Below are 24,486 nucleotides of genomic sequence, written 5' to 3'. Positions count from 1 at the left end.
TATAATAAAAATGTATCTTCGTTCGTACCCTCAGCCTTATTTTACCTAGACATCGATAAAATTATGGATATAAATAAGCCATATCAATAAATAACCTCTGTGAAACTCAGGATCATGTGCGCGGAAAAAAACAGATCGTAAAATCTATCTAATTTTTTCAAAGGTATGTGCGCATTAGAAATTAATTATCAATTGCTTAAACGGTGAAGGAAAACACCGCGAGGAAACCTGCATACTTGAGAAACCTAAAAAAAGGTGTGCTAATTCTACCAATACGCACTTGACCAGCGCGGTGGAGTATGGTCTAATCCTTCTCATTCAGAGAGGAGACCCGTGCCAAGTAGTGGGTGGATGATGATTACGACCCAGTTTTAAGATTGTGGTCCCGGAAATAATCCCCGAGTATACCAGTTACATATTAAAACGTCTTTATTCCACGATAATATTAGTTTTAAGTCAGAAATTGCAATTGGATCTTTTTATCGGTTCCCGTTGAAGTTTTCCATTAAAATAATCCTTATTCTATTTAAATATTGAGCTTGAGCACCGGCAAAACAAACTTAGGAAGATTGATTGCGTTTGATTTAATAAATAAATCTTTAAGAATATACAGTTAAAATCCTCAGAGTTAAATATTTGAAGGAAGTACTATGATATGCATTTTTAACTATAAACAGTACATTAAAAGACTAATTCATTAGCTACGAATCACAGTATAGACTAGCTTTATATGTACAAAACTACGTTTATATAATTATATACTTATGTAATTAATAACAAAAGTAAAATCTTAAAATAAGATTTTTTAAAGTAAGAAATTTCCAATCTTTTTCCCGAAAAAAACAAAACATTGAACCAAAAACTCTTCCACTGTGAACTCAGAAAAGAAATAAATTTCAAAGTAACTCTAAGTGATTTTCGTATTTGTCTTTGAATATTAATTTGGATTACTTTACATAGTTTTTGGTTGTCCGTTTATTTTTATGAGTGTGATATAACTCAAATAACCTAAAAACTGTCGTGATTTCATTGAAACTATTCTTTTGTGATCAAGGTGCTCGTTAATTATTATTATTATCTAAACAGTGACGTCATCAGAGTTCGTCTTACAATCATTAATTGTCGGCAACACATTGTCATATATTTACAGACAAACGACATGTGATTCGACTTAATTAGCGACGATTTTGTAATGAACTCGACACAAGACCAACAAGTAATGTAAACTATTTGTCTTGAGTACTCATGAACTTACAAGTTGGTAAGACGTTACTTGATATTTGACAAAATTACTGTTTAAGTTATTTGTATTTCTGTGTCTCTTATTAAATAGTACTTTCATTAACATTTAATTAAAATGAGTATTAGAAACGGACCAAAACATATAAATTTTATTGAAGCAATTCTGTCATATAAAATCTATATAACAACTAATTTCCTGGCGTTAAAAGAACTTGTCAATAGGAGCTAGACAACTAATACCAATTATTCTAATACAAAATCATAACTACAGTAATATTAAAATATATATCAATCTCTTAACATTAAACAATAAAGCTAGATAAATGAACACAAGAAATAACAACGAAGATCATTTAAAATCTCACGAGAAACGGAATGTAAGTACAGTCTTCGAATTACACTGTGACCTCTTCAGTGAAGCGGCTCTTATCATCTAAATTGATAACAATTGCATGAGTTCTAGCGTGACCTGACCTCACGCCTTTAACAGTTTCAGTGGTACTCGGACTGGATTTCACTTCACTTTTATCACTTTTACCGTAACCGTTTCTATTGGCCACTTCTGGTGGTCGAATATCACCACAGTTCGCTTCACCAGAGATCTTGAAAACTCCATTTTGTTTTTCGTCTTTCCCTTCTTCGCTCGATTCTGGTTTACGTTTCGGCGAATCCGTTGTAACGTCTGTTTGACTTTGTTCTGCGTTGCTGTTCTCAGTGCTTTTAGTGGGAGTGAATATTTTGTGCCTGTAAGCTGGTGGAGCTTCGAATGGGAGATCTCTACCGCTACTGCTGGACTCCTCTGCGGGCGTCACTGTACACATGAGACGGTCTGCTACAGCGCTGAATACTGTATTGAGTTTTAATGGTGCGGAATGGTCTGATGTTGTAGGTTTTCGTTCGTGAAGTGCAGCGGCGTCCTGCATGGCTGTTATGCGTCGGGCAATGTGAGCGCCCGAGCCACAACGCTCTCGCAGTTTATCCAACTGATTGACAATTTTTCGAAACTCCTCCTAATAACAATACAACAATATAAAACACGTATTTTATGAAAGTGGAAACATACAGTACGTAAGTTAGTAAGAAATATTTTATAAGTCGCGAGATGTTCCTTAGGAAGGCGGGAGGCTACTTAGGAACGTCGATAATAAGCTCCGTTGTTAATAAAGTAACGTAAAATATCAAACAATAACTCTGTATATAGTTTGATATAGTTAGTTAAATATAGTTTAGGTATGTAGTGATAAATTTGTTATTTCCGAACATTAGTAAATGACAAATTTAACTGTACATACCTAATTTATCATAGTGACTTACTTCAAGCTCCCGTTCAGTCATATTGTCGCAGAACCTGGCCCCGCGGTTGGTGGTCATGGTGTACGTGGAGTCAGCCGGCCGAGACCTGAACTTGCCGGTCTTCTCTCTATCGTCTTTGCCATGCCCTTTGTATACCATATACGCCTATTGGAAATATAACACTTATGAGTGCTTATTAATTATACAGTAGATTACAGTCGATAACGTTTAAAATATACAGTGTATTGATTTTAATATAAGCACAATTATACACTTAAATAAGTCATTTTATACATAGTATCTAGAATACACACTGTATTTAAATTTGTCAACTAATTAATTTAAATCTGTTCAATAATTAGTTATATTATAAAAACAGGAATCAGAAAAATTATGGTGATATTTAATGTTTATTAATGACTTAAACTTCTTTTTTTTTTTTTTGATTAAAAACTTAAGACTTAATCTTATATCGTTTTCGATATGTACATCTTTATATATAGTACTCCAGTTTAGTATTTAGTTATACAAATTAATTACTCACTTTACTACCAAAAATGAAACACAGAAGTAATGTGACTGTCAACTGTGTGTGACAGAAAAATATTATGTACAAGAGGTCCGGGTTCGCCGGCGATTGTAGGAACAACCTGTAACAACAGACTTATATTTTGGGCTTATAATAAGCAGCTATAAATACTTGTGGTTGAAACACGGCCTTGTAATCGACAGAACTGAGTTTCAAACCCCAGAAATACGCCTCTAATTTTTCAAAAGTTATTAGAAATTTATATCACTTCATGAAATGGCGAAGGAAACATGTAGAGAAAACCGTCACGACTTTACAGGCATAGTATATAACATATAGCATTTAAATTCAACTGGACCCATGTTGGTGGATTATTTCTTCCTCACGTGTACAGGATGTGGAATGCACTTCCTTTTGAGGTGTTCCCAGAGCGTTAAGTTATGGCATTCTTTAAAAAGGCGCAAAAAGAATTCTCCTCCAAAGCTGGACGATAATCGACTAGTCTGGCGTGGCAAATGTTCATAGGCGACGGTGACTACTTTTCATGGTCTTGGTACTTTCAGGTAATTTGTTTTATAGTTAGGTTTAACATTAAAAAGTCAAATAAACTACCACGCTGTAGTTATTTAGCGATAATATCTAACATCATTATTTATTTAGAAGTTTCTTCACAATGGAGTAGGTAAATAAATTAACTATACGAGTTTTCGTACTTCACACAAATCTTGGGGACCCAATTTCAGCTCTTTAAAACTTACAAACTCTGTAATTACTTTCAAAGTCAGAACCTAATTACCAGAGTTTGTCGCTCAAAAGCTATTTCTAAATATTAATGACTTGTTTCACCAACAGCGCGTTCAACATTTACAAGTAGATATATTAATAATGAAGCGTTTTAGGAACGCTTTTCAATTATGTTTTTGAAGCTAGTGCTTGAGTATTAGTAGTAGTAGTAGCATTAGTAGCGCCAGCAAAGCATTATTAGTACTTTTGTATGTATTGTATTTACATACATAATATGACTGGCCTAAGATTAATGCATTATTCTGTAATTACCAAACTCATTCCCTTTCCTAGAGAACGGTGCACATATGTACGTTGCAGTAACCCTTATGTTACAGCTAAGTGTTGACACAGTACAGACATATTTTTTATTATTTTTTGAGCGATGAAATTTTCACTCGCTCATCGCTCACATAGGAACAAGTCATTCGTGCAATCTCACGAAAAACTTTTGATAAACAGCCGCTCATTACTCACGTAGAATATATTCGGTGGGAAAAAACTAAATTACTTAGTTAATATTTCTTTTTGATCTAACATTTTGGATAATTTGTTTTGGGAGCAGAGCCAATCTTTTGTAGGATTATTTATAAAGCTTAATTCAACAGAACTAAATTGGATATAAATAATTTATTATTGACATCTAATTTAGTTTTATTTACAGCGATTTCATTACTTTAGTCGTTTATTTATTAAGGATAGGTTCTAAATATTTTATTTATAAGTTACATGGCAATATTTTTAACTTGTTGGTCAAATATTCTTTTGTATATGTAGTAAACATTACTACATCTTTATCAATTATGTTAAGTTCTAATTGAATGGAGTGGCAATATCGACATTATTAATTAGCAATTCTATTTGTGAATAATAACAAGTGTCCATAGGCGGCAATGACCATTTATATGTGGGAAATTGCATGACCATTTCTAACTTCTTATACTTATTTATACTTCCACTTCAATCATATAAAATTCAACGAAATAAATTTTAAAAGTGTAATGAAGTGAAAAAGTTTAATCAATTTAAAAAAAATAAACTTTTTCAGCCTCAAAAGTCAGAGTTCAGTCGGATAAAGTTGCAAAGACAAAAAGTTTTGAACGCAAATTACGCTCTTTGTACTAAGTTCTTGTTACAAATTTGACTTATAATTTGCTCATTATATCTATCATTCGATGCGATATTATTTTTAATCTTATTCTGTATTTTATGTTTGAGCGACTTTATAGAAGTTTGAACGAACGTTTTTACATAATTATGTACCTATTTACGTGATAAATAGATAGACATGATGCAATATAAGTAATTTTGGTAATTCGAAAATTATGATATGTTAGAATAGCTGTAGGGACCGCGGAAGAGTGTTATTAGTGTACCCGTGGTCCCGCGGCACACAGAGAAACACCGTGCGGCACATCATCTTCACTACCGCAGCCATGAAGGGTGTCCCCACCAAAAAAGATGAGTAACGACGCAAAATCGAAAAAACCTGCCAGCCTTAAAAAGGTTATTGCTTTTTTTTCAAATTGTCTCCTATTTTAAATTATAAAATATATTTTTTAAATGGACTCCTTCCAGAATTATTTTTGAACGTCTTCAATACCATGTGATTGATATTGTTTATAAAAAAGATGTCTTTAATAAAATATTTTGCCATTCCTTTACATACTTTTTACTTATTTTTATAATAGAGGAGTAGCAAACGGGAATGCAGTCCACCTCATGGTAACTGTCTACTTCCGCCCATGTACATCTGTAATCAACCCCAGATATGATTAGATATCCCTACCTGAGGTCGGCCAAGATGCGCGGGATACCGGCATGAGGACTAAGGTGGAACGCCTCGGAAAAGTATGTCTCCCTTACCCTTCACCCTTCAAACATAACACAGTAGTGTTTAAGACTGCTGTTATGAGGCAGAAATAGGTGTGGCGGTGGTGCCGCTGGAGTCGTAACACAAAGGGTTCTACCACTTTCCTATCTAAATTACGGTGTTACAAGCGTATAAACGTCAAATAGAAAGTTTTATTGTGGATGGAGTGTAATAAAACTGAAAGAAAATGCTAAAACGACTAGAACTGGATTAAAATGGCTAATTGCTGTTTGCACAAATGAATTTCAGTTCGTTATTTTCGTTTTCACGAGTTTTCACGAGAGAGAAAAATATTAGACGTTCTGAAGAAAGTAAAATTTAATTTAATTATGTTCTACGTTCTCTCTTAAATTGCACAAAATTTTTATGTCCTTGGATTTCATTATTTGCTTTCCACGGAGTTATGTTAAATACTTCGAGATCAAATGTTTTCTCTGTTATTCTTTTATCCTTTCTTAAAACACATATTAAAATTGTTTAAAGGATAAACCTAAAGTAACATAATCGCCTCACAAACCCGGCCTATCATTACATACGAGTGTACACCAGCTTGTTATTACGACTTAACACAAACAATATAACGGCGAAACATTGCTTCTACGACGCAGCTAGAAAATGATTTAAAAAAATCTGGCTTAAACACAATATTAACTATTAGTCTTTGTCACTCCTCCAATTTAGACTAATCTAATGACTCCTTATATTATTATGTTAAAATCCGTCATAACATTTGGGCTGGAGGGCGCAATACAGAATAAGACACATATACAACATACATACCTCCTTACGCTCAATAAACATTACCTTCCTCAACCGAGTAAAATAGGTGGGACATAGAGTTCTACCATCTTTAAAAATAGATTAGTAAAGATTATTCCTAACAAGAAAATGTAACCTTTTGACAATTGTCACTGTCAATTATGTTTAAAAAATTAAAATAAAATATTTTTACATAATTTACAAACGAAACGATATTTCTTCGAACTTTTTCTTCGATTTCGTATCTTAACTGCGCATGTCGGCATTATTCTGCGTAAATTACAACATGCCAGCCATTAAACGGCTGAGAGAATCGTTATTTAATGGCTTCCTTCAATTACAAGGCGGTGAGATATCTATACTTATCTATGTCTTTAAAGTGAAATTATTCTTTCACAAATCACCAATTTCAAAGCACATTCATAAATAACTCATATCAATCGGAACAAAATGCAGCGTACGACACACAAAAGTACATAAAAGTCAGAATGATTTGAGGCCGATGTGCAGAGCAATTTGTATTTCGGTGCAAGAATAAATCAACGCTGCAATTTACACTCAAGTGCATTGATTTAGTGACGGCGCTTTATAATTTTATTGCGCGATTTTAGTGCTACTTTCTGCCTATTTGTTCAGTGTCTATTTGCCTTATGCCTATTTGTGGCTACTTGCTCATCATATTTTATAGAAGTCGTGCTGGCTTCAGGAGACTTAATCATAACATATTAAATGTCTAACAATAGCAGTGCAGCCTATTGGACATTAAATATGATATGCAGTGATAGCCTAGTGGTTAAGAAACTCGGCCTCTCGATCGAAGGGTCCGAGGTTCAAATCCCAGGCACCTCTGATTTCTCAAAGTTATGTGCGTATTAGAAATTAATTATCACTTGCTAAAACGGTGAAGGAAAACATCGTGAGGAAACCTGCATACCTGAGAGATTTATATAAAAAAAAATCTCTAAGATACGTGAAGTCTACCAATACGCACTTGGCCAGGGCGTGGACTATGGTCTAATCCTTCTCATTATGAGAAGAGACCCGTGCCCAGCAGTGGGACAGTAATAGGTTGATGATGATGATGAATAGCAGTGTCGAAGGTTGCTGTATTATAGGTGTATAGAGTACTTATAAGAGACTACTTGCTTGCTTGAGAAGTACTTGCAAGAGTAAAATGTATGAGGCATTTCAACTTAGTCCTCAGGTAGGAAGAAGGAAGATATTATTTAGGATTGTTTACACATGAACGAAAATTACTTAGATCAGTACCCTTACCATGAATTTTCAAAACATCTCACAATATTACGTTACGTTTACTCAATCCATTATTCTCTTCCGTTTGCTTCAGTAGACTGTGTAAAGTAAACGAAACAATAAGTAAGTGCTGAAGTCTTTTAGTCTGCCTCACACGCTCGAAAAAAAGAGAGACAAGACATAAAGCGCCATTTTGTCAATTTAGACATTTACTACTGACACTATAGTTCTGATACAATCCGCTAGGGGCGCTGATTGGAAATTGTACGTAACGTACAAACGTAAACAAATTCAACGTCATACGTAAACAAATACCAAAACAGTCATATTTGTCGAAACGTAAAAACTCATGGTAAGGGTAAGGTACAGGTCATTGATAGTTTTAACATCACTGACTCAGGTGGCATGCTCGTTTGTAAAGAAAGGTATTTATGATAAACACATTTGTAAGGTCCGACTTATTTAGGAATTTCTTACGCCACGGCTTCTCTGGGTTAAAGAGGTAGGGTAAATGTAATTGTTAGGGTTAATAGGTACTTCGCATCTCTTTAGCAGGAATTTGTAAGAGCAACAGAGAATAAAATTGACGAACACCACTATAAAATAACATAAAAATGCGTTCTGTGACATTCCTCTGAAAGAAAATTGAATTAATATTCCTCGGACCGTTACACATCTAAGAAACTGAAGGCAGCAAGATAAACTATTAAACGAAAATACATATATTTTCATTGTTAGTTTTCTTTCAGTTACAGCGGTCGGAGTTATCAAAACGACTAAACTCAAAATATATGGTTCAGAGTAACGTCATAAAAGTCAGTGATTTGGAATCGTTCCGTATTTCGTTGCGCGAATAAATCAACACTGTAATAAATTCGCGGGCTTCGTGATTTATTGAAACGGCAAAACGATAACTATAGCCGATGTGTAGCTACATATTTGGCTGATTTTTATTGTTTCCAAACTTTGGTGCCCTATTTAATCCCTTAGGCGACGAATTAAAAAAAAATCTTATTTGTCTTATTGCGGATTTCTAAAAAGATTAAAGTACTATGATTGGCCGTATGAACTGTTCTTTACATTTATACGATTTAGGTCGCGATTCAATTATTTATATGTTGAGCGATGACGTCAGAACTAAGTAGGTATTCAATAAAATTTTATATCAATTATAACTCAATTAATTTTCTCCTTTTTTGGCCATCGAAAACAGTCTTATTTGTTAAATTTTTGGACCTATCGGCTTATACTTATTTATCACTCAGCATTAAAGTTCCATTACGTAGACGTAGATATTACGTACTAATCTAATATAAGTTTGCCTTATTGATACTTTAAATTTAATAAAGATCTATCAAAGATGTTACAAAGAAAATAAAAAAGTTTCAACAGACATTTCATTACACGCGTTTCATTTGAACAAGTTTTATTTAAAACATCAATATCGTCGTAAAAGTTTCATACAAAATCAAAAGTTTTAAAATTACTCTATAGCACCGTTTTTTAATATTCAATCTTTACAATGTTATGCTTACCAGAGATTGAAATTGGACAATTTCTACTTACTAGACATTGTCAATTTTTTATTCTATGGTACGTAACAAATTGGATAGATAGATTTTTAATATCGGGCGTATTTCCAAACGTATTAAAGTTAAAGTTGACAGAAAAATGTTTGGCATAATATATGTCTGACCGAACCCAAAATTCTACCAATGGTCAAGAATAGATAGCTAAACTCCGGCAGTAGTTGAATTTCATTCAACTTTTATTACCCGAAAAGGATCAAGTAATCTTACTTATCTAAATCCCCTTGCATGCATCTTACATTCACCCCTGTCTCTGTAGACACAGTTGTCAATAACGGCACTCAAATATCGCTCAGGGAACGTTCGTAAAAGTCACAGTGATTTGGAAGCGTCGCGCAGAACAATCTGTATTTCGTTGCGGGAATAAATCAACGCTGCAATAAACTCCCGAACTCCGTGATTTAGGGGAACGGTGCGGTAATAACTGTAGTCGGAGTTGCTGCTACTTCAAGCTTGTTTGTTCTTTGTTTACACGTCGAGATGTACAATATGACGGGTATGACATATACTTGATATATTTACGAAAATGTTTGTTATCAGTTGAGTTACATAAAGTTATAATCTACCTAATGTTTTGCTTACCAAAGATCGGCATTTGCCAATCGGTCTTTGGATAGAGTATCAATAACGAGTATAAGTCCTAAGGTGTTTGTTCTATATAGAACTGGCTACAGCTGTTTATGGGCGGCAGTGATCGTTTACCATCAGGTGGACTGTTATAGCTTGCCACTTAAGTCTTAAGAAAATTAAAAAAAATTACTTACAATTTTAATTGCCCCATGTATTATTTAATACATAACCCTATTATATATACTTTAAGATTCGATAGAAACAACTATGTTAAAAATGTTAATTATTCAATTTAAGTATTGCCTAAATTTGGGCCACCTTTACAATATGGGAAATAGGTATAACAGTACTATGAGGCAGTATGTCTAATCGGCGAAATAAAATGCAGGTCGTACGAAAACCGCTACGCAAATATGATCAAGTGACACTTTTGATAAACGTGAGGGTTCGTGTTACGATTGACAGCGTTTGCCACTTGGTTATTGGCAAATGGCTCGTGCATTCAACTTTTTATTTTATATTTTATTTTGAGTAAAATAAAGGGGCAAAGGTTTGTTAAAAAAAAGTTTCATAAAAAAGAATTAACCTATTTTTCCAAAACATGATGCTTTATGATGTGATAAGTGCTGCTGTATTCCAGTTTGAAGGGTGTGGTAATAAAAACATACTTATTCAAGGTGTTCCAACTTAGTCCTCAGCAGGCTCAGCAATTCACCATTTTTTTTGTTTACGAGGGGGTAACCTTCTAAAGGTACCCAGTGTCGTGGGAGCGACACGGGGTTATGTGGGATTCTTACCGCACTTAAACCCCCCCGGTTACCGTCCTCAGCGTTGCCAAGAGGACTCCGGGATCTCTTACCGAACGCAACATGAGTCCTCTGAACGCGTTGCCCCTTCGGACTTCTCCTAGGTGAGCTTCAGGACTCACCATACCGACTGGTGTTTACGACGGTATGCGACCACACATACCGCCGTCTTTCCCGGAGTTGCTTGCTGGACGGCTCGACCTCCGCATCGAATCTTGCCGCCCGCAACCCCGGAAGCCCCCTTTTAGTCGCCTCTTACGACAGGGAGGGGATACCGTAGTCCTATTCTAGTCCCGGGACTACAGGGACATCAGCAATTCACCTGTGGCCGTCTTCCGATATCACTCTCATCATGTCTGGCCCCCCCACTGCCCCCCATTAACATCTCTAATGAACAATTAGAGATGTTAATGGGGCGCAGTGGTGGACTGTATGTTCTTCTGCTACTTTCCATATTAAAAAGAGTTTGTTTCTGATTTATTTGCTGGCGGATAGAATCGTCCAAAGTTGACATTGACCAATGCTAAAATATGCTGGAGAAAATGAGTGTTTATTCTCATTTAAGTTCGAAATACCATTTAGCGGTAACTTATAATATCATTCAGTATTGCCGCTCGTATATAATTACCGTTTAAAGGTTTTATTTGAGTTCCACGAAGCGAAGTTTACTTGTTTACTCTCGAGTAAATATAAACGTAGTTTTTAGAAGTGATTTTGGTATTAAATTGCTTTTAAACAGAAAACTTGAATAAAGGATTGCCCTTTTAAAGTTATTTCGATATTGTATTGTTGTTTAATGCGTTTTAAAAAGACGATCATTTCATTTTATCTTAATTTAGTAATCTAACATTGGAATGGAATTTTATATACCTTACAATTTGACCATGACTGGAGATGCTACTTCTGGTCATGGGTCTCTATCCCCATCTGGCCATATAATCTTATATAGTATCACCAAAATAAATAATATCATTTATCGACAATAGGGACTTCTAGTTTACCTGTAAGGTATGGGAGCTGGGCGTCGAGGAAATAATTGCAATAGTCTATTTCGCGAACGAATTGAAATTTTTATTTAAAATTTTCACAAACTTGTTTTAATAAGGAATAATAAGAAATATATGAAATAGGTTGAGTCACTTTCCGCGATAGAGGTGAACTGTTCCCATGGCGGACGGCCACCTGCACGAGGGACGCGCCTCGTCAGCGTTGACCGTTCCGCGAAGGCACGATGCAGCGTGAGTACGATGTAGGGCTGCGCGATGCAGCCTTAACGTGTAGGGCTGTTCCTTACACGTAACTTGTATATCCGTGTTTACCAACTACACTTGTGCAAACTTTGTGGGTACCCGATATGTGTGTTTTATTACTACCGCTTTTGTTTGTTTATACGCTCTCTAGTGAATCTAAATCCAATCTGCAGGAGGCCTGGAAGAACTCCACCATGCTATTCCCAGGCGGACGAAAGGATGCCAAACTATGTATATCTGAGGTTTTCAATCCGTCCATAAGGTCTCCAACTAGATTTAATGACTGCCAGGTAATAATATCATCCGGGACTAACAACTTCACGCATCTGAAGTATAGAAACGCGTACTAGTTTAGCTACTATTGGTCACCCATCTAATTCCAGACTCCGCCCGACATTGCTTAACTTCACACAAACCGAGGTTAAGAGCTGATGATTATATACCATAAAAATTTAAACAACCTTTAAACATACATAACGAAACAATTGTCTATTTCCAAGCTCGTTAATGGCGAAGTTTGACTACAAAAGTTGTTGAAAATAGGGAGTGACAATAGCCTTTAAAGCCTTTCAGAAGTAGTTATTATTATATAAATGTGTACCTTAATTCTAAGGGCCTGGTCTCACAGTGAGCGATGAACAGAATTGATCCCCGAATATTCCAAACCATATCAATGCTGTCATAGAAAGTATATTTGGTAAAAAATGTGTCTACGATTTACTTAGTATTCATAGAGCATTCAACCCATTACATCGGCATTCTATCTTGGTTTTTAAGAGTATAAACTCAATAAATTAATTTTAGAATCCTTTGTCGTCTGATTACGCTGTCACCACCGAACACCTAATTCTATCTAATAACAGCAGTCTTAAGCAATGCTGTATTCGAGTTTGAAAGGTGTGGTAAGGGGGACATACTTTTCCGAGGCTTAGTCCTCATGGGTAACGTCACATACTCGTATGTATTCGACCAAGCAGGACTCTAATCTCATCTGGGACACCTAAGAGATGTCAATGAGCTACATAACCACTTACTATCAAGTGGACTGCATGCTCGTTGGTTTATTAAAAAATATATTCATCGTTCGCCTCTCGCCATTAGTACGACAGATATCCACGGATATAATTACGCCAATCTGGACTACGAACTTATCCCGTTATGAGCGTGGAAATCGGTCTCGAGAGGCGATTTAACCCTCCAGAAATAGCTACCGGCAAAATCAACCCGGACAAAATGATATTTTCATGCTAACATAACGATATTAAATATTAAAACCACAAATTATATGAAACGCGCACATTTGAAACTTAGAGGGGGAATTAGTGTAGAGCGCTCATTTATTTTATTGTAACAGATAGTCGATAGTGTCCTAAAAGGATGAAATGGAATTAAATTTATGTTAATAATGTTAAGCGTTTGTGATCTAACTTGAAGGGGTACACCCTTCAAGTTAGATAAAGCAGAGATATTTCCATAAGGTGATTAATATGTTATTGAGCCCGACAGCAATTTTAACAAAAAATATATGTAGGTTTCATTTAAATTCATTATTATCTCTTTTACTATGAAGTGCGAACTGCTTGGTAGGTTGCAAGAAGCGGGTAGAACCAGTATGCTTGAAGAGAAACCATAGGAATTTCTACCGTGAAATAGTTTAGCGCTTTCATCGTAGGGTGTAGACGTCGGCTGACTTGCATATTATAAGACGATTATCTTAGTTCTCTGGATTGGCAACGCGTCTTTGCTGTGATCGACTTTAAGTTGGATTGTTTATGTGACCCTTTGTGATTCGACTCCGGCGGCACCACCGCCACACCTATTTCTGCCTAATAACAGAAGTGATAGGCGCTGCTGTGATTCGTTTTGAAGGGTGTGGTATGGGAGACAAACTTTTCCAAGGCGTTGCAGGTTAGTCCTCAGGGGTATCTGGAATTGATTACAGATGTCCATGGGCGGCAGTAGCCACTTACCATCAGGTGGACTGCATACTCGTCTGCTACTCCAATATTATGAAAAAAGAACTCCTCTTTTGTATTGACTTCGTAACAGATATCCATGAACGATCGGGTCCACTCAACATAAAATGGACTGCGTGCTCGTTAGCTATCTTATAATATTATTTAAAATTAAAACGACACTTATCACGTTCATTATATATGAACAACTTGCAACTACATACTATAAATCTACGCGCAGTTCTTACATTTCAACGCGCTCTATTCTCATTCCTATTCCACGTACAACTGTAAGTGACTTTTCAATTTGGGGCCGGATTACGTATTCCCCGAAGTAATTGGTCTCGCCGTCGTGTACTGCTAATTGCTTACTTTAAATTAATGCCATTACTTTAATATTCCTGGCTCGCTAACGTGCAGGTTTAGAGCTAAAACAGAAATTAGTATTCCAATTAAAGTTATGTTTGCTTTGAACTTTCAACTGTTGGGATTCTTTATGGAAATGATCTAATGTTGGAAAGGTGATCGAAAGGGCATATCGAGACCTTTGTATAGTATTTTCTTTCTTTGTAATAATATAAAACTAGCAAACGAAAAAAGGTGACAGTGTTGCTGTGGTGACCACAAACGGTTCTACCACCTACACTCATATAATTGTGAGCGAGAAATGTATGTTATTTATGTTATTACAAATGTTAACATTTTCGTTTACATTCTAAATTGGGAAATGATATACGTAATAATTGTATGACAATACTTCGTTATATTTTAACTTTTGGAATGTGTAAATTAAACAACCACGAAACATGCTTCATTAGTTGGATATTCACTATCAACAGGTTGAATAAATAATTATTTACTCAAATTTGAAATATCTTAATAAAATTAACACATTCCCGTCAATAAAATTATTTATTGAATTCTGAAACACAATTGTGTATCTCCCAATAGAATTTCAGGTTTCAGTATTTGCATATTTGGCGTTATTTGTTTGTTTATCAACGTAACATTACTGTCCCAATGCTGGGTCCCATCCTCAGTTCTGGGACAATAATCTGGGAGCAGTATTTTCTCTTATAATAAGAGAAGCTTAGGCTATGATACCCTACATTGGCCAATAATGAATTGGTAGACTTTAGATTTCTTTGAAAACATAATTTGAAAAGTTTGACACTTAGAGTTCGATGTCTGCTTTTGAACAAAATTTGTTTTAAATTATTTATCTACATAAATAAATTTTATGCTATTAATATAAATAACAAAGAAGGATATAGATGGACAAAGAACTCATTCGGTTCTGAAAAACAACATCAGTGAAACCCCGATTACTACGTCCGTTAAAACTGGTAGAAAATGTAGTTTACATAAGGATAAATCTTTTTCATTTATCCACCAAACTATTTAATTACAAGCTGTACAAGAAAATATTAGGAATTTCATCTCGTAAGAGTAGCGGAAAACAATCTCGCGAGCGCACGTTCGATCAACGTCACGCTTGAAGTCACTAAACGGCAATGGATCTTATGTAAGATGTTTTTCGTAATATCCTCTCAAAATGTTACATATACGTAGCTAAGATTTTTAGTTATATAAGCAGTTCTTATTTTATATACTAAATACAGTCTTGTATTACATATCGCATGTCAAGTCCAAAATATAGTATAGTGTATAGTGCAGAAATAACAGAGGTCCGTTAATACTTTTCATCAGCAATAAAAAATACGTTAATATTTATTTAAATAATACGTTGCAAGAAAAACTTATTGTAAGTTTACCCATTAGATTATTAATTGTAAGAGAAACAGTTTTAACTTTTAAGAGTAAATGTATATACTACAAGCACAAGGTCTGTTTACAAGTAAGAAAGCCGGTACTAACATAGTGCCTTGCAACACTCCATATTATAATTAACAAAACTTAATTCTATATAACGTAAAAAAGTAAACTTACATAGAAATATTCAGGAAGATAGATAGCAGGAACTCATTGTATATCGCCATGGATATGAATCTGCTCTCGTTAAACTCTGACGGCGCTTTCCGCACCATTATGCAGAGTCGAATGCCCCACACTAGGAATATCATTTCCACTGCAAAAAAAAAAAACAAATTTTAATTTATTATAGTTACAATTATGATTAATTATAAACTATTTATTTGAATAATGACAATGATGAAGTATAAATGGTAGGCAAGAGACCTCAAGGACGCAGGCCTAGAAGATGGTCAGACGAAGTATTACTACAACTGGAGATATCAATTAGAGAGGTAATACATCAAGATACTGACCGCGACAGGAACCTACTATACTGCAAAAAAGAAGTCGCGATCCTCAGCTTTGAGGGATCGACTTCTCTACAGTCGATAAGTCTAAATTTTTTTGTCAAACGGCATAATCTTATATATAAAATTCTCGTGGCACAATGTTAATTACCGTACTCCTCCGAAACGGCTTTACCGATTTTCACCAAATTTTATATGCATATTCAGTAGGTCTAAGAATCTACTATCTATTTTTCATACCCCTAAGTGATAAGGGTTGTTCACCTTTCACATTTTTTTATTTATATGGCAAAACAACGTTTACCGGGTCAGTTAGTTTGCTTTATATTTATTATGTAATTTTAAGTAATTTACATTTACACTAGCTGACCCGGCAAACGTTGTGTTGCTATATAAATAAAAAAAATGTTAAGAGAGAACAACGCTTATCACTTACGGGTTTGAAAAATAGATAGAATATTTGGAACCGCGATGGTAGTGAAGTCTGTCGAATCCAATGTGAAACATTCGAAAATCAACAACTACTTGCGAATTAAAAATTAATTTAAAAAACCTTTTCCCATTGACTAAATTGTGAATCTAAACCATTTTCAGTCCCCTTGAACACACACAACAAATTTCATCAAAATCAGTCCAGTCGTTTAGGAGGAGTTCAGTGACATACACACGCACATAAGAAATATCCTTATCCTTACTAATATTATAAATCCGAAAGTAACTCTGTCTGTCTGTCTGTCTGTCTGGTTGTCTTTTCTTCACGCCTAAACCACTGAACCGATTTTAATGAAATTTTGTACAAAGATAGTCTGAGACCCGAGAACGGACATAGGATAGTTTTTATCCCGGGAATCCCACGGGAACTAGGGATGGCGATCTAAGATCGATTAATCGGAGAATCGATCTTTTGGACCAAAAAGTCGATTAGTTTAATCGATATTCTTACTAATATTATAAATGTGGAAGTAACTCTGTCTGTCTGTCTCTTCTTCACGTCTAAACCACTGAACCGATTTGAATGGAATTTTGTACAAAGATAGTCTGAGGCCCGAGAAAGGACATAGGATAGTTTTTATCCCGGGAATCCCACGGGAACTACGGATCGATCATCTATCTATTTATATAAAAATGAATATTTGTCTATATACATTTTATAAAATCGAAAACTATGCATTTGATCAAGTGATGATCTTTTGCAAAGTTGTTGTCCAAGAACCCACGAAGGTTTGGGAGTTGGTAAGACCGACAGATGGCACCACTGTCATTCCAATGAAGGTACGAATTTTCTGTTTTATGTATGTCATATTATATCTTTAAAATGCGGGCGAAGACGCGGGCACCACTAGTATATATATAAAGATATAGTCTAATATAATTTTAGTAGCATCTCATGCAAGATATTGCTGAATTTTTAGCAACAAAATTCCTTTTAAGAGCATACTTCAGAATTTTGAAGTAATTCAACGAAGGTATGACAAAATATATGCGAGTTATACACGGAATCATGATACCCGGAAACAAGTATGTACAAAATGGGTGAACCAAGTATAAACTTGAGATTCGTGAACATAAAATAATTTGGAATTTTGATATCGTCGGATATGACTGATTTTGAACGAGCATTTTTAATAACCGTTGGCAAGCGCTCAATTGTGGATGTGGAACCCTTCGCGATTTTTCTCCGGATTAACCTTTCTCTTAATAATAGCAATGTTAAGTGCTGGTGTGATCTACTTTGAAGGATGTGGTAGTGCAAGATAAAACACAAGGAATTCTAAGTTCGTTCGCAGAGGTACCAATATATGTGTGGCCGAATTTAGGAATAGAGTACTATCTACTGATTGTTTACATATTTCCCTCGATGGCCTCTTATCATCAGGTGAACTATACGCTCGTTTGATAATTAGATTTTATAAAAATATGGCTGTAATTACTTGAATAAAGGTTTAAAAAACGTTTGCATTGTAAAACAACGTTTATAAACGTGACATTTGGCTAGGAGTAGAAATGAGTTTTCTCTCAAAACATACTTTGGGTATTCGTGAGCTGGCTGTTTTAATTTATTTTTGTAGACAAAAGGTGTTTGACAAATAGGACAATATATTTTACTGGTGATGGAATTTTAATGTAGAGAAAACAATATGACTTTAAAAAATAACGAATTTGAAAATGCTCGTGGAAATATTACAATTTCTCGCGATGGGATATAGTTCACGTTCAAGCTACACGCGAGATGTACTTAATATTAATGACATTCTGGATTACAATCTTAATTGAATCGAGTTATTATATGTTCTACACGTCAACCTCGTACCCTGACAGATAAAACTATTGTCCTATACAAAGTTATGTAATAGATGGACACAGTTATAACGATGGATAGTAAAATATTATTTTGTTTATAACGGTCCCGTGTTTGATACGTTCAACGTTCAATACGTCTGTAGTTATTATTACATGTATACAGATTTTCGAAATATCACTTGTAATAAACAAATAACAATTACTTATTAGTCAATACGTGATGTGAAACTTCTGAAATGATCGTTATATTCCCGAATTTTATTCACTTTATTTTCGTAAACGATCGTGAATCAAACGTTTGGAAACATTTGTATAACGGTTTGACTGAGTAAAAATATTACGCGCTCTTTTTAGCATATAGCGAAAATTGTTTCACAAAGCCTGACATAAATTCAAATGAATGTTTTTATTGTTTGCAAAAAATGGTAGGCGACCATTGATATAGATTTTTAGTTATGCAACATTTTTTCATTTATTGCTCCTGTTGACTTTTATGACTATGTATTTTCCTGAAAGTCATTTTAAATTCACTATCAAATTTCATATTTTGTTTGATATGGTCTCAGTCGACAAACAACAAAAAATGATATTGGTACAAAACTAATACTAGACTCGGAAACTCGTCAAATCCTAGTCACGTCAAACGTGAAAACGACGGGGTTATATGAGGCTGTTAGAACCAGAGTAGCCTAACTACAAAAACATGATTTACAATATGGAGAAAAGTAAAAGTGTATAGTCTGCTCTGAAGTTGTTGCGAGGAGGTGTAGTCATACAATTTACTATGGCCACACGATTCATTTCTATATTAAGAGCGGACTAGCAGTTTTACGCGGACTATACAACATTTATAAATACGAAAATACAGATAGGTCAAAAATCATTAAAATGCAGTTAGGCCACACTGGTTCTAGCAGCCTCATATATAGGTTACCAAAATATACATGTCAGTATTGAATCCTTTATAAGAATATATCAATATAAACTTACATATAGTGAATGAGTGATCCCACCAATCAGTATTACATAGGTATGCTTTTAAATCCTCCTTCGTCCGGCCAACGATGACAGCTGGGGGCGTCACAAGCGTTCTTATTGATAGGAGAACGCAGGCTACCCCCACGATCACACCAATCCGCCTCAGAAGATACATATCTGAAATCTTCACCGCCTTCGCTGATCTTACTTGGAATATCACGGATATCCTGAGGACAAAAAGTTAAGTAAATCTACAGATAAAGCAGAGTTGAATCTTATGGACGGCGTAGAACGATTTGTGGTTTCAGGGAACATCACGGCCGCATCTACTTTTGGATAGGTGCCGTTGTATTATGCTTTGAAGGGTGAGATTAGGAAGATATACCTATCCGAGGCCTTCCAGCTTAGTCCTCAAGGGAAGCAACGTACCTGCGGCCAACCTCAGGTAGGAAACTAATCTCTTTTTAACTTTTAAAAAATTTGATTATCACATTTATTAAGTGTCTTTTATTTATATTTAGTGCGACATTTTTCGTCATGAATGAAACGTGCTTAAATTAAATTCCAGCAAGAAATTTTTCGTATGCTATTTTAGTATCGGAGCGGTGTAATTAACTAAAATCACGTTGTAGTTTGTACATAATTGAATCTGTCACCCAATTTACAGTTTTGGCACAGTTCCCCTAGACACTGTGAAATTGCTAGACTACCATTGAACTTTGACATTTCATGACCTTCGCTACACGTAGTACCACCTCTGTGTTATTATAATACTAGTTATGCCACGCGGCTTCACGTGACTTTTAGAAACAGGGTTCTGAACTCATTGTTCACTATTCCACTATCCCCACTCATCATGTCGAATTCCCATTTTCATTGACCTGTCGCATATATAAAGATGTAAATTACCGAGAGGTCAAGTTGGTTCTCCATTTCCAGATCACAGATTTTATTAAATGCAGCTTAAAACTCTCGTCAATAACTGGCCAATTAAATATGAAGATATTTTAAAAATTTAATTGGTACTTACAGATATTAGCGTGATCAGTCAATTCATCTTTTTACTACTAGTATATTATGTATATGGCAGATTATGCATACTTTGATACGATGTCTAAATAAAAAAAATAACTGTACAAAGTTTATATTAAATAGGTAATCAAGGTCCAATTACTTCCGAAACCACAAATGGGACCGATAACAAAAGTATTTTATCTTTTTTTCTTTGGATTTTTACTTATCCATGTCCCATCTGGTAATCATTGAATGAAGACAGATCAAAATCCCACTTGACTTGTGCTTGTATTATTCGGGACCCTTTCAAATTATCTCCAACCTCTCAAATACAAATATCTGTTACACTCGTTTTATAAAGATTTGGGTTATCTGTGGTCTCTTTGCTGATATTTTATTGATTATCAATTTCAATTCGTACACGATGTTTATTTGAATTAATAATATTCTTTTGGACATGCTTGTGTATTCAATAATGTTTATTTGTAGAAAGTAATTACATTTAAGTACGCAATAGTCGCAATAGTCGTGTAATAATATAGGTGACTAGGTGCGCATAGTCCCACGTTAATCTTAATCAATTTACAACGTTAATTATTGTCTATCAGAAGTTGGTTAGATTCCGATATAAAATCGAAGACACAGGAAATAGTAAATGTCTACCATTTCAAACAATCTAAGAAACTGTTGTAGTAAACTTCCTCTTCAAATTACTTACGTTAAGTGCTATTACTATCTTGATGCCTTCACCGCTAAATGATTCAGATGGCATTAGAATTAATGGGTACTTAAATGTAAGTGACAGTTTGGTTCCAGCGCTGGATTGTAATGACTTCTGAATCAAAATTATTAGCACTAGATAATTTAAATTTGATATTAACGGAACTAAGTGGAAAGATTCCAATGTTTGAGAATGGTCGTATTATAAGAATGCTGGATTGTTTACACGGGTATTCTGGTTGTTATAGATCTGGACATGTATGTCGAAGGATCTCAAGAGACAGAGTGAATCTCAGATCATAAACTGTATAAAATCCTTTTTTTTAATAACTTGGCTATATTATACCGTATTTATGTAGTGGTCTAACTATTGAACTTACGATTTCTATAAGTTGAGTTCGATCGGAAATATTTTAATACTGTTTAACATAAGGAACCCACCGTACAGTTAATTTTGTGTAGAATATAAAAATTTGCTAAAATTAATTTTAACATCTCACCTCCAAGTTTTCAACATTAAAGCACCATACGTGAGGCAGAAGCCGACTTCTCGAAGCCAGACTCTGGCCGTGCAGGTGAACACCGTGGGCCGTCCGTACATCACAAGAGTTGTACAGTAAATGAGCAGCGCTCCCAGAACTATGACCCTCAGAAGTGCTGGACTGGCTGCACGTACCACCTGGAGGCAAAAGTAATGCTTTTTACACATTTAGTGATATAATAGAATGTTCTGAACCCATCAAAAGATAACTAAAGAAAAGTCCCAACCTGGAACAGAAATCTAAATTCAAACATTTAAAATTCTTCCTGACTGGAAATTGAACCCGAAATTTCCTGTGTAACAGATGTGGAGAATCCGTAGAGAGTTCCCTCTCTGCATGTGAAATGTATATGGTGATCGATACACTTCATAGGTCATCAAGGATTCGAGAAGTAGCAAATGGACATGCAATTGACCTGATAGTAAACGGTCAGTGCATGCAAAAAGACTTCTGTCTTATTCGAAGTTGCTCAAAGAATGTTGCTACTACCGTTGTAAGCCAAATCGTCTTTAATAAGGTAGAAGTGAATAATGATGATTCATTCACACTAATATACAAAGTTCTAAATGTACATGTAGCTTATAATGACAAAATTGTTTACTCAATATTTTGGCGTAAATTGAACGTCAAGTACTTCTATTAAATGACGAAATAAACAAGTATATCTAAAAATATACTAAAACACGTCTTTGAAACAATTGTAATTACACCAATCGACATTATTTGACTACACAAATGGCTAAAGGTTAACTTCTATTTTAGTTCTCACAAAAATAAAGCTATTGACATTAGGGACCCTGGAACTTCCAATTTATATAAATTCCTTGCTTGTCCAATGGCTAATGATATAATTTTGTATTCAGGTATGAATAATAGAAAACCCATTACTCAATACAATTTTAATGCGCGCGGTTATTTATACTCTATTCGGATTACTGATTTTGTGTGGTCTATATGACACACAAATAAATAAAAATTGATTGTTTATACAAATCTTGCGAATATAAAAGAGTATACATTACATAAATAGCAAAATAGCAGTACTAACATTGAATATAAATATTATCATTAGAGCGATGAGTGCCAGAGAATAAAACATACATACATACATTTGCTCGTAAAATTACTTTCCGTAGTTGGGTAGAATATTTTACAGATGTTGTTTCTATTGATGCCTATCGACTACTGATCATCATCATCTTCAACCCCTTATTCTCCCATTGCTGGGCATGGGTCTACTCTCAGAATGAGAAGGATTGGGCTATAGTCCCACGCGCTGGCCAAGTGCGTATTGGTAGACTTCTCATATATTACTCGTACTATTAATTGCGCGATGTCACTAGCTGCTTACTGATACTGATACTGAAATGACGTTGCTTACAAATTGACACTTGGAACTTACCCTGACATGTCCATACTTGATGGTGAAATAAACGATGAACGGGAGACAGGAGATGACCAAGCAAGCAAGCGCAAAGATGGTGCTTCTGGCGACCCAGTTGAGGGCTGCTACGCAAGGGGAGCCGTCGACGCAGGCCTCGCAGCCCTCCGCGCAAGGCAGGCATTCGAAGGCTGTGACCTTCGAGTAGAGGTTTTGTTGTTGCTGTTGAGGAATGGGAGAACATTATAATAGAACAAAGGAACAGAGATAATTTATAGAGATACAGGAGCGAAATTTAATATGATAATTTTAAGATTTAAAGAGTTTTATCGAAATTGAAATTAAAGTAAGAATATACTTTTCTTAAGCAATTTTGAATGTGTAAAGTGTTAGTAATAATTTTGACGACTGTGGAGTAACTAATTGAATGACAACACAACCGTCATAATATTATGATACTTGAATTACTATTTACTTGACTTTCAAAATGCAGCTGAAAATTATGATGAATGTATTTTTGTACATACTTCTTTTAAAATTCTTTCTGATTATTACTTACAAAGTAAGTATGGAAAAAATAATTAATATGTATTTCGTATGGCGCGTAATGAAGTTGTGTGAATTTATTTAATTAATTTGCAAATTATTTGGAATGAAATGAATTGAGCGAAATGAAATAGTCAGCATAATTTTAAATTAAAAAAAAAAGTGTGTGTGTGTCAGCTACGACGCACGATTGGAGTTTACTCCTTACGAATGATAATTATGATATATATCGAATAGAAAAAGGGTAGGTAAATGAACGCATCTGCTAAAATGATAAGAGAAACAAACATATATCTGTAATTATTCGGATTATTTATATTACTTCAATAATGCGTATTACATAAAGTATGTTACAAAATAATATAAAATAGCGCCATCTAGTGGCAAGTTTTATAAATTGTAAGTTTGCAAGTTTATCAATCTATGTATTTTGGTTCCAAATATTATAATGGTAACTTAATATAATTGTTTATATTAAAGTAAATTTTAATATAATATAATTATTTATATTTAAAACAATGTTAAACGTTTTATAACTTAAAACTTAATAATTATAATTTCTTTGCCATCTATAAAATATCCTTGTTGCAATTTACGGATGAAATTTATATGAGACTCAATAAACATGTTATTATATGTAATTTGGATTGTTTCTGAATGTTTTATAATTCTAGAATTCATTTAAAACGTATTGCTAATTTTATATAACTTATTTTGAACATAATTCATTAGCAATAATTCTGTAATAAATATTAAATAATACTGTTTTGATTTTGCCCGTTTATCGTTGATAGATGGTGCTGATCAATAATGCATCCA

The 24,486-nt window shown here is 34.6% G+C and overlaps 1 protein-coding gene across 1 annotated transcript in view; it reads right to left on the bottom strand.

Moving 5' to 3' along the window:
• Positions 1-1,054: 1,054 nt before the first annotated feature.
• LOC140749514 (metabotropic glycine receptor) overlaps positions 1,055-24,486 on the bottom strand; it is a 165,957-nt gene continuing 142,525 nt past the window's right edge. Inside the window, exons 6-12 of the mRNA XM_073082594.1 lie at positions 23,143-23,343; positions 21,699-21,877; positions 19,477-19,691; positions 15,854-15,992; positions 3,080-3,185; positions 2,557-2,700; positions 1,055-2,252 (exon numbers count right to left, since the gene is read on the bottom strand). Of these exons, the coding sequence (XP_072938695.1) occupies positions 1,638-2,252; positions 2,557-2,700; positions 3,080-3,185; positions 15,854-15,992; positions 19,477-19,691; positions 21,699-21,877; positions 23,143-23,343 (1,599 nt within the window). The 3' untranslated portion in view covers positions 1,055-1,637. The remainder of the gene's footprint in view (positions 2,253-2,556; positions 2,701-3,079; positions 3,186-15,853; positions 15,993-19,476; positions 19,692-21,698; positions 21,878-23,142; positions 23,344-24,486) is intronic.

The sequence above is a fragment of the Epargyreus clarus genome, unplaced genomic scaffold (assembly GCF_041222505.1).
Source record: "Epargyreus clarus isolate Ecla_fem2 unplaced genomic scaffold, WU_Ecla_fem_2.2 ptg000003l, whole genome shotgun sequence".
NCBI classification, from domain to species: domain Eukaryota; kingdom Metazoa; phylum Arthropoda; class Insecta; order Lepidoptera; family Hesperiidae; genus Epargyreus; species Epargyreus clarus.
Note: the sequence above shows the minus strand (reverse complement) of the source record. Positions and strands in the feature narration are given on the sequence as shown.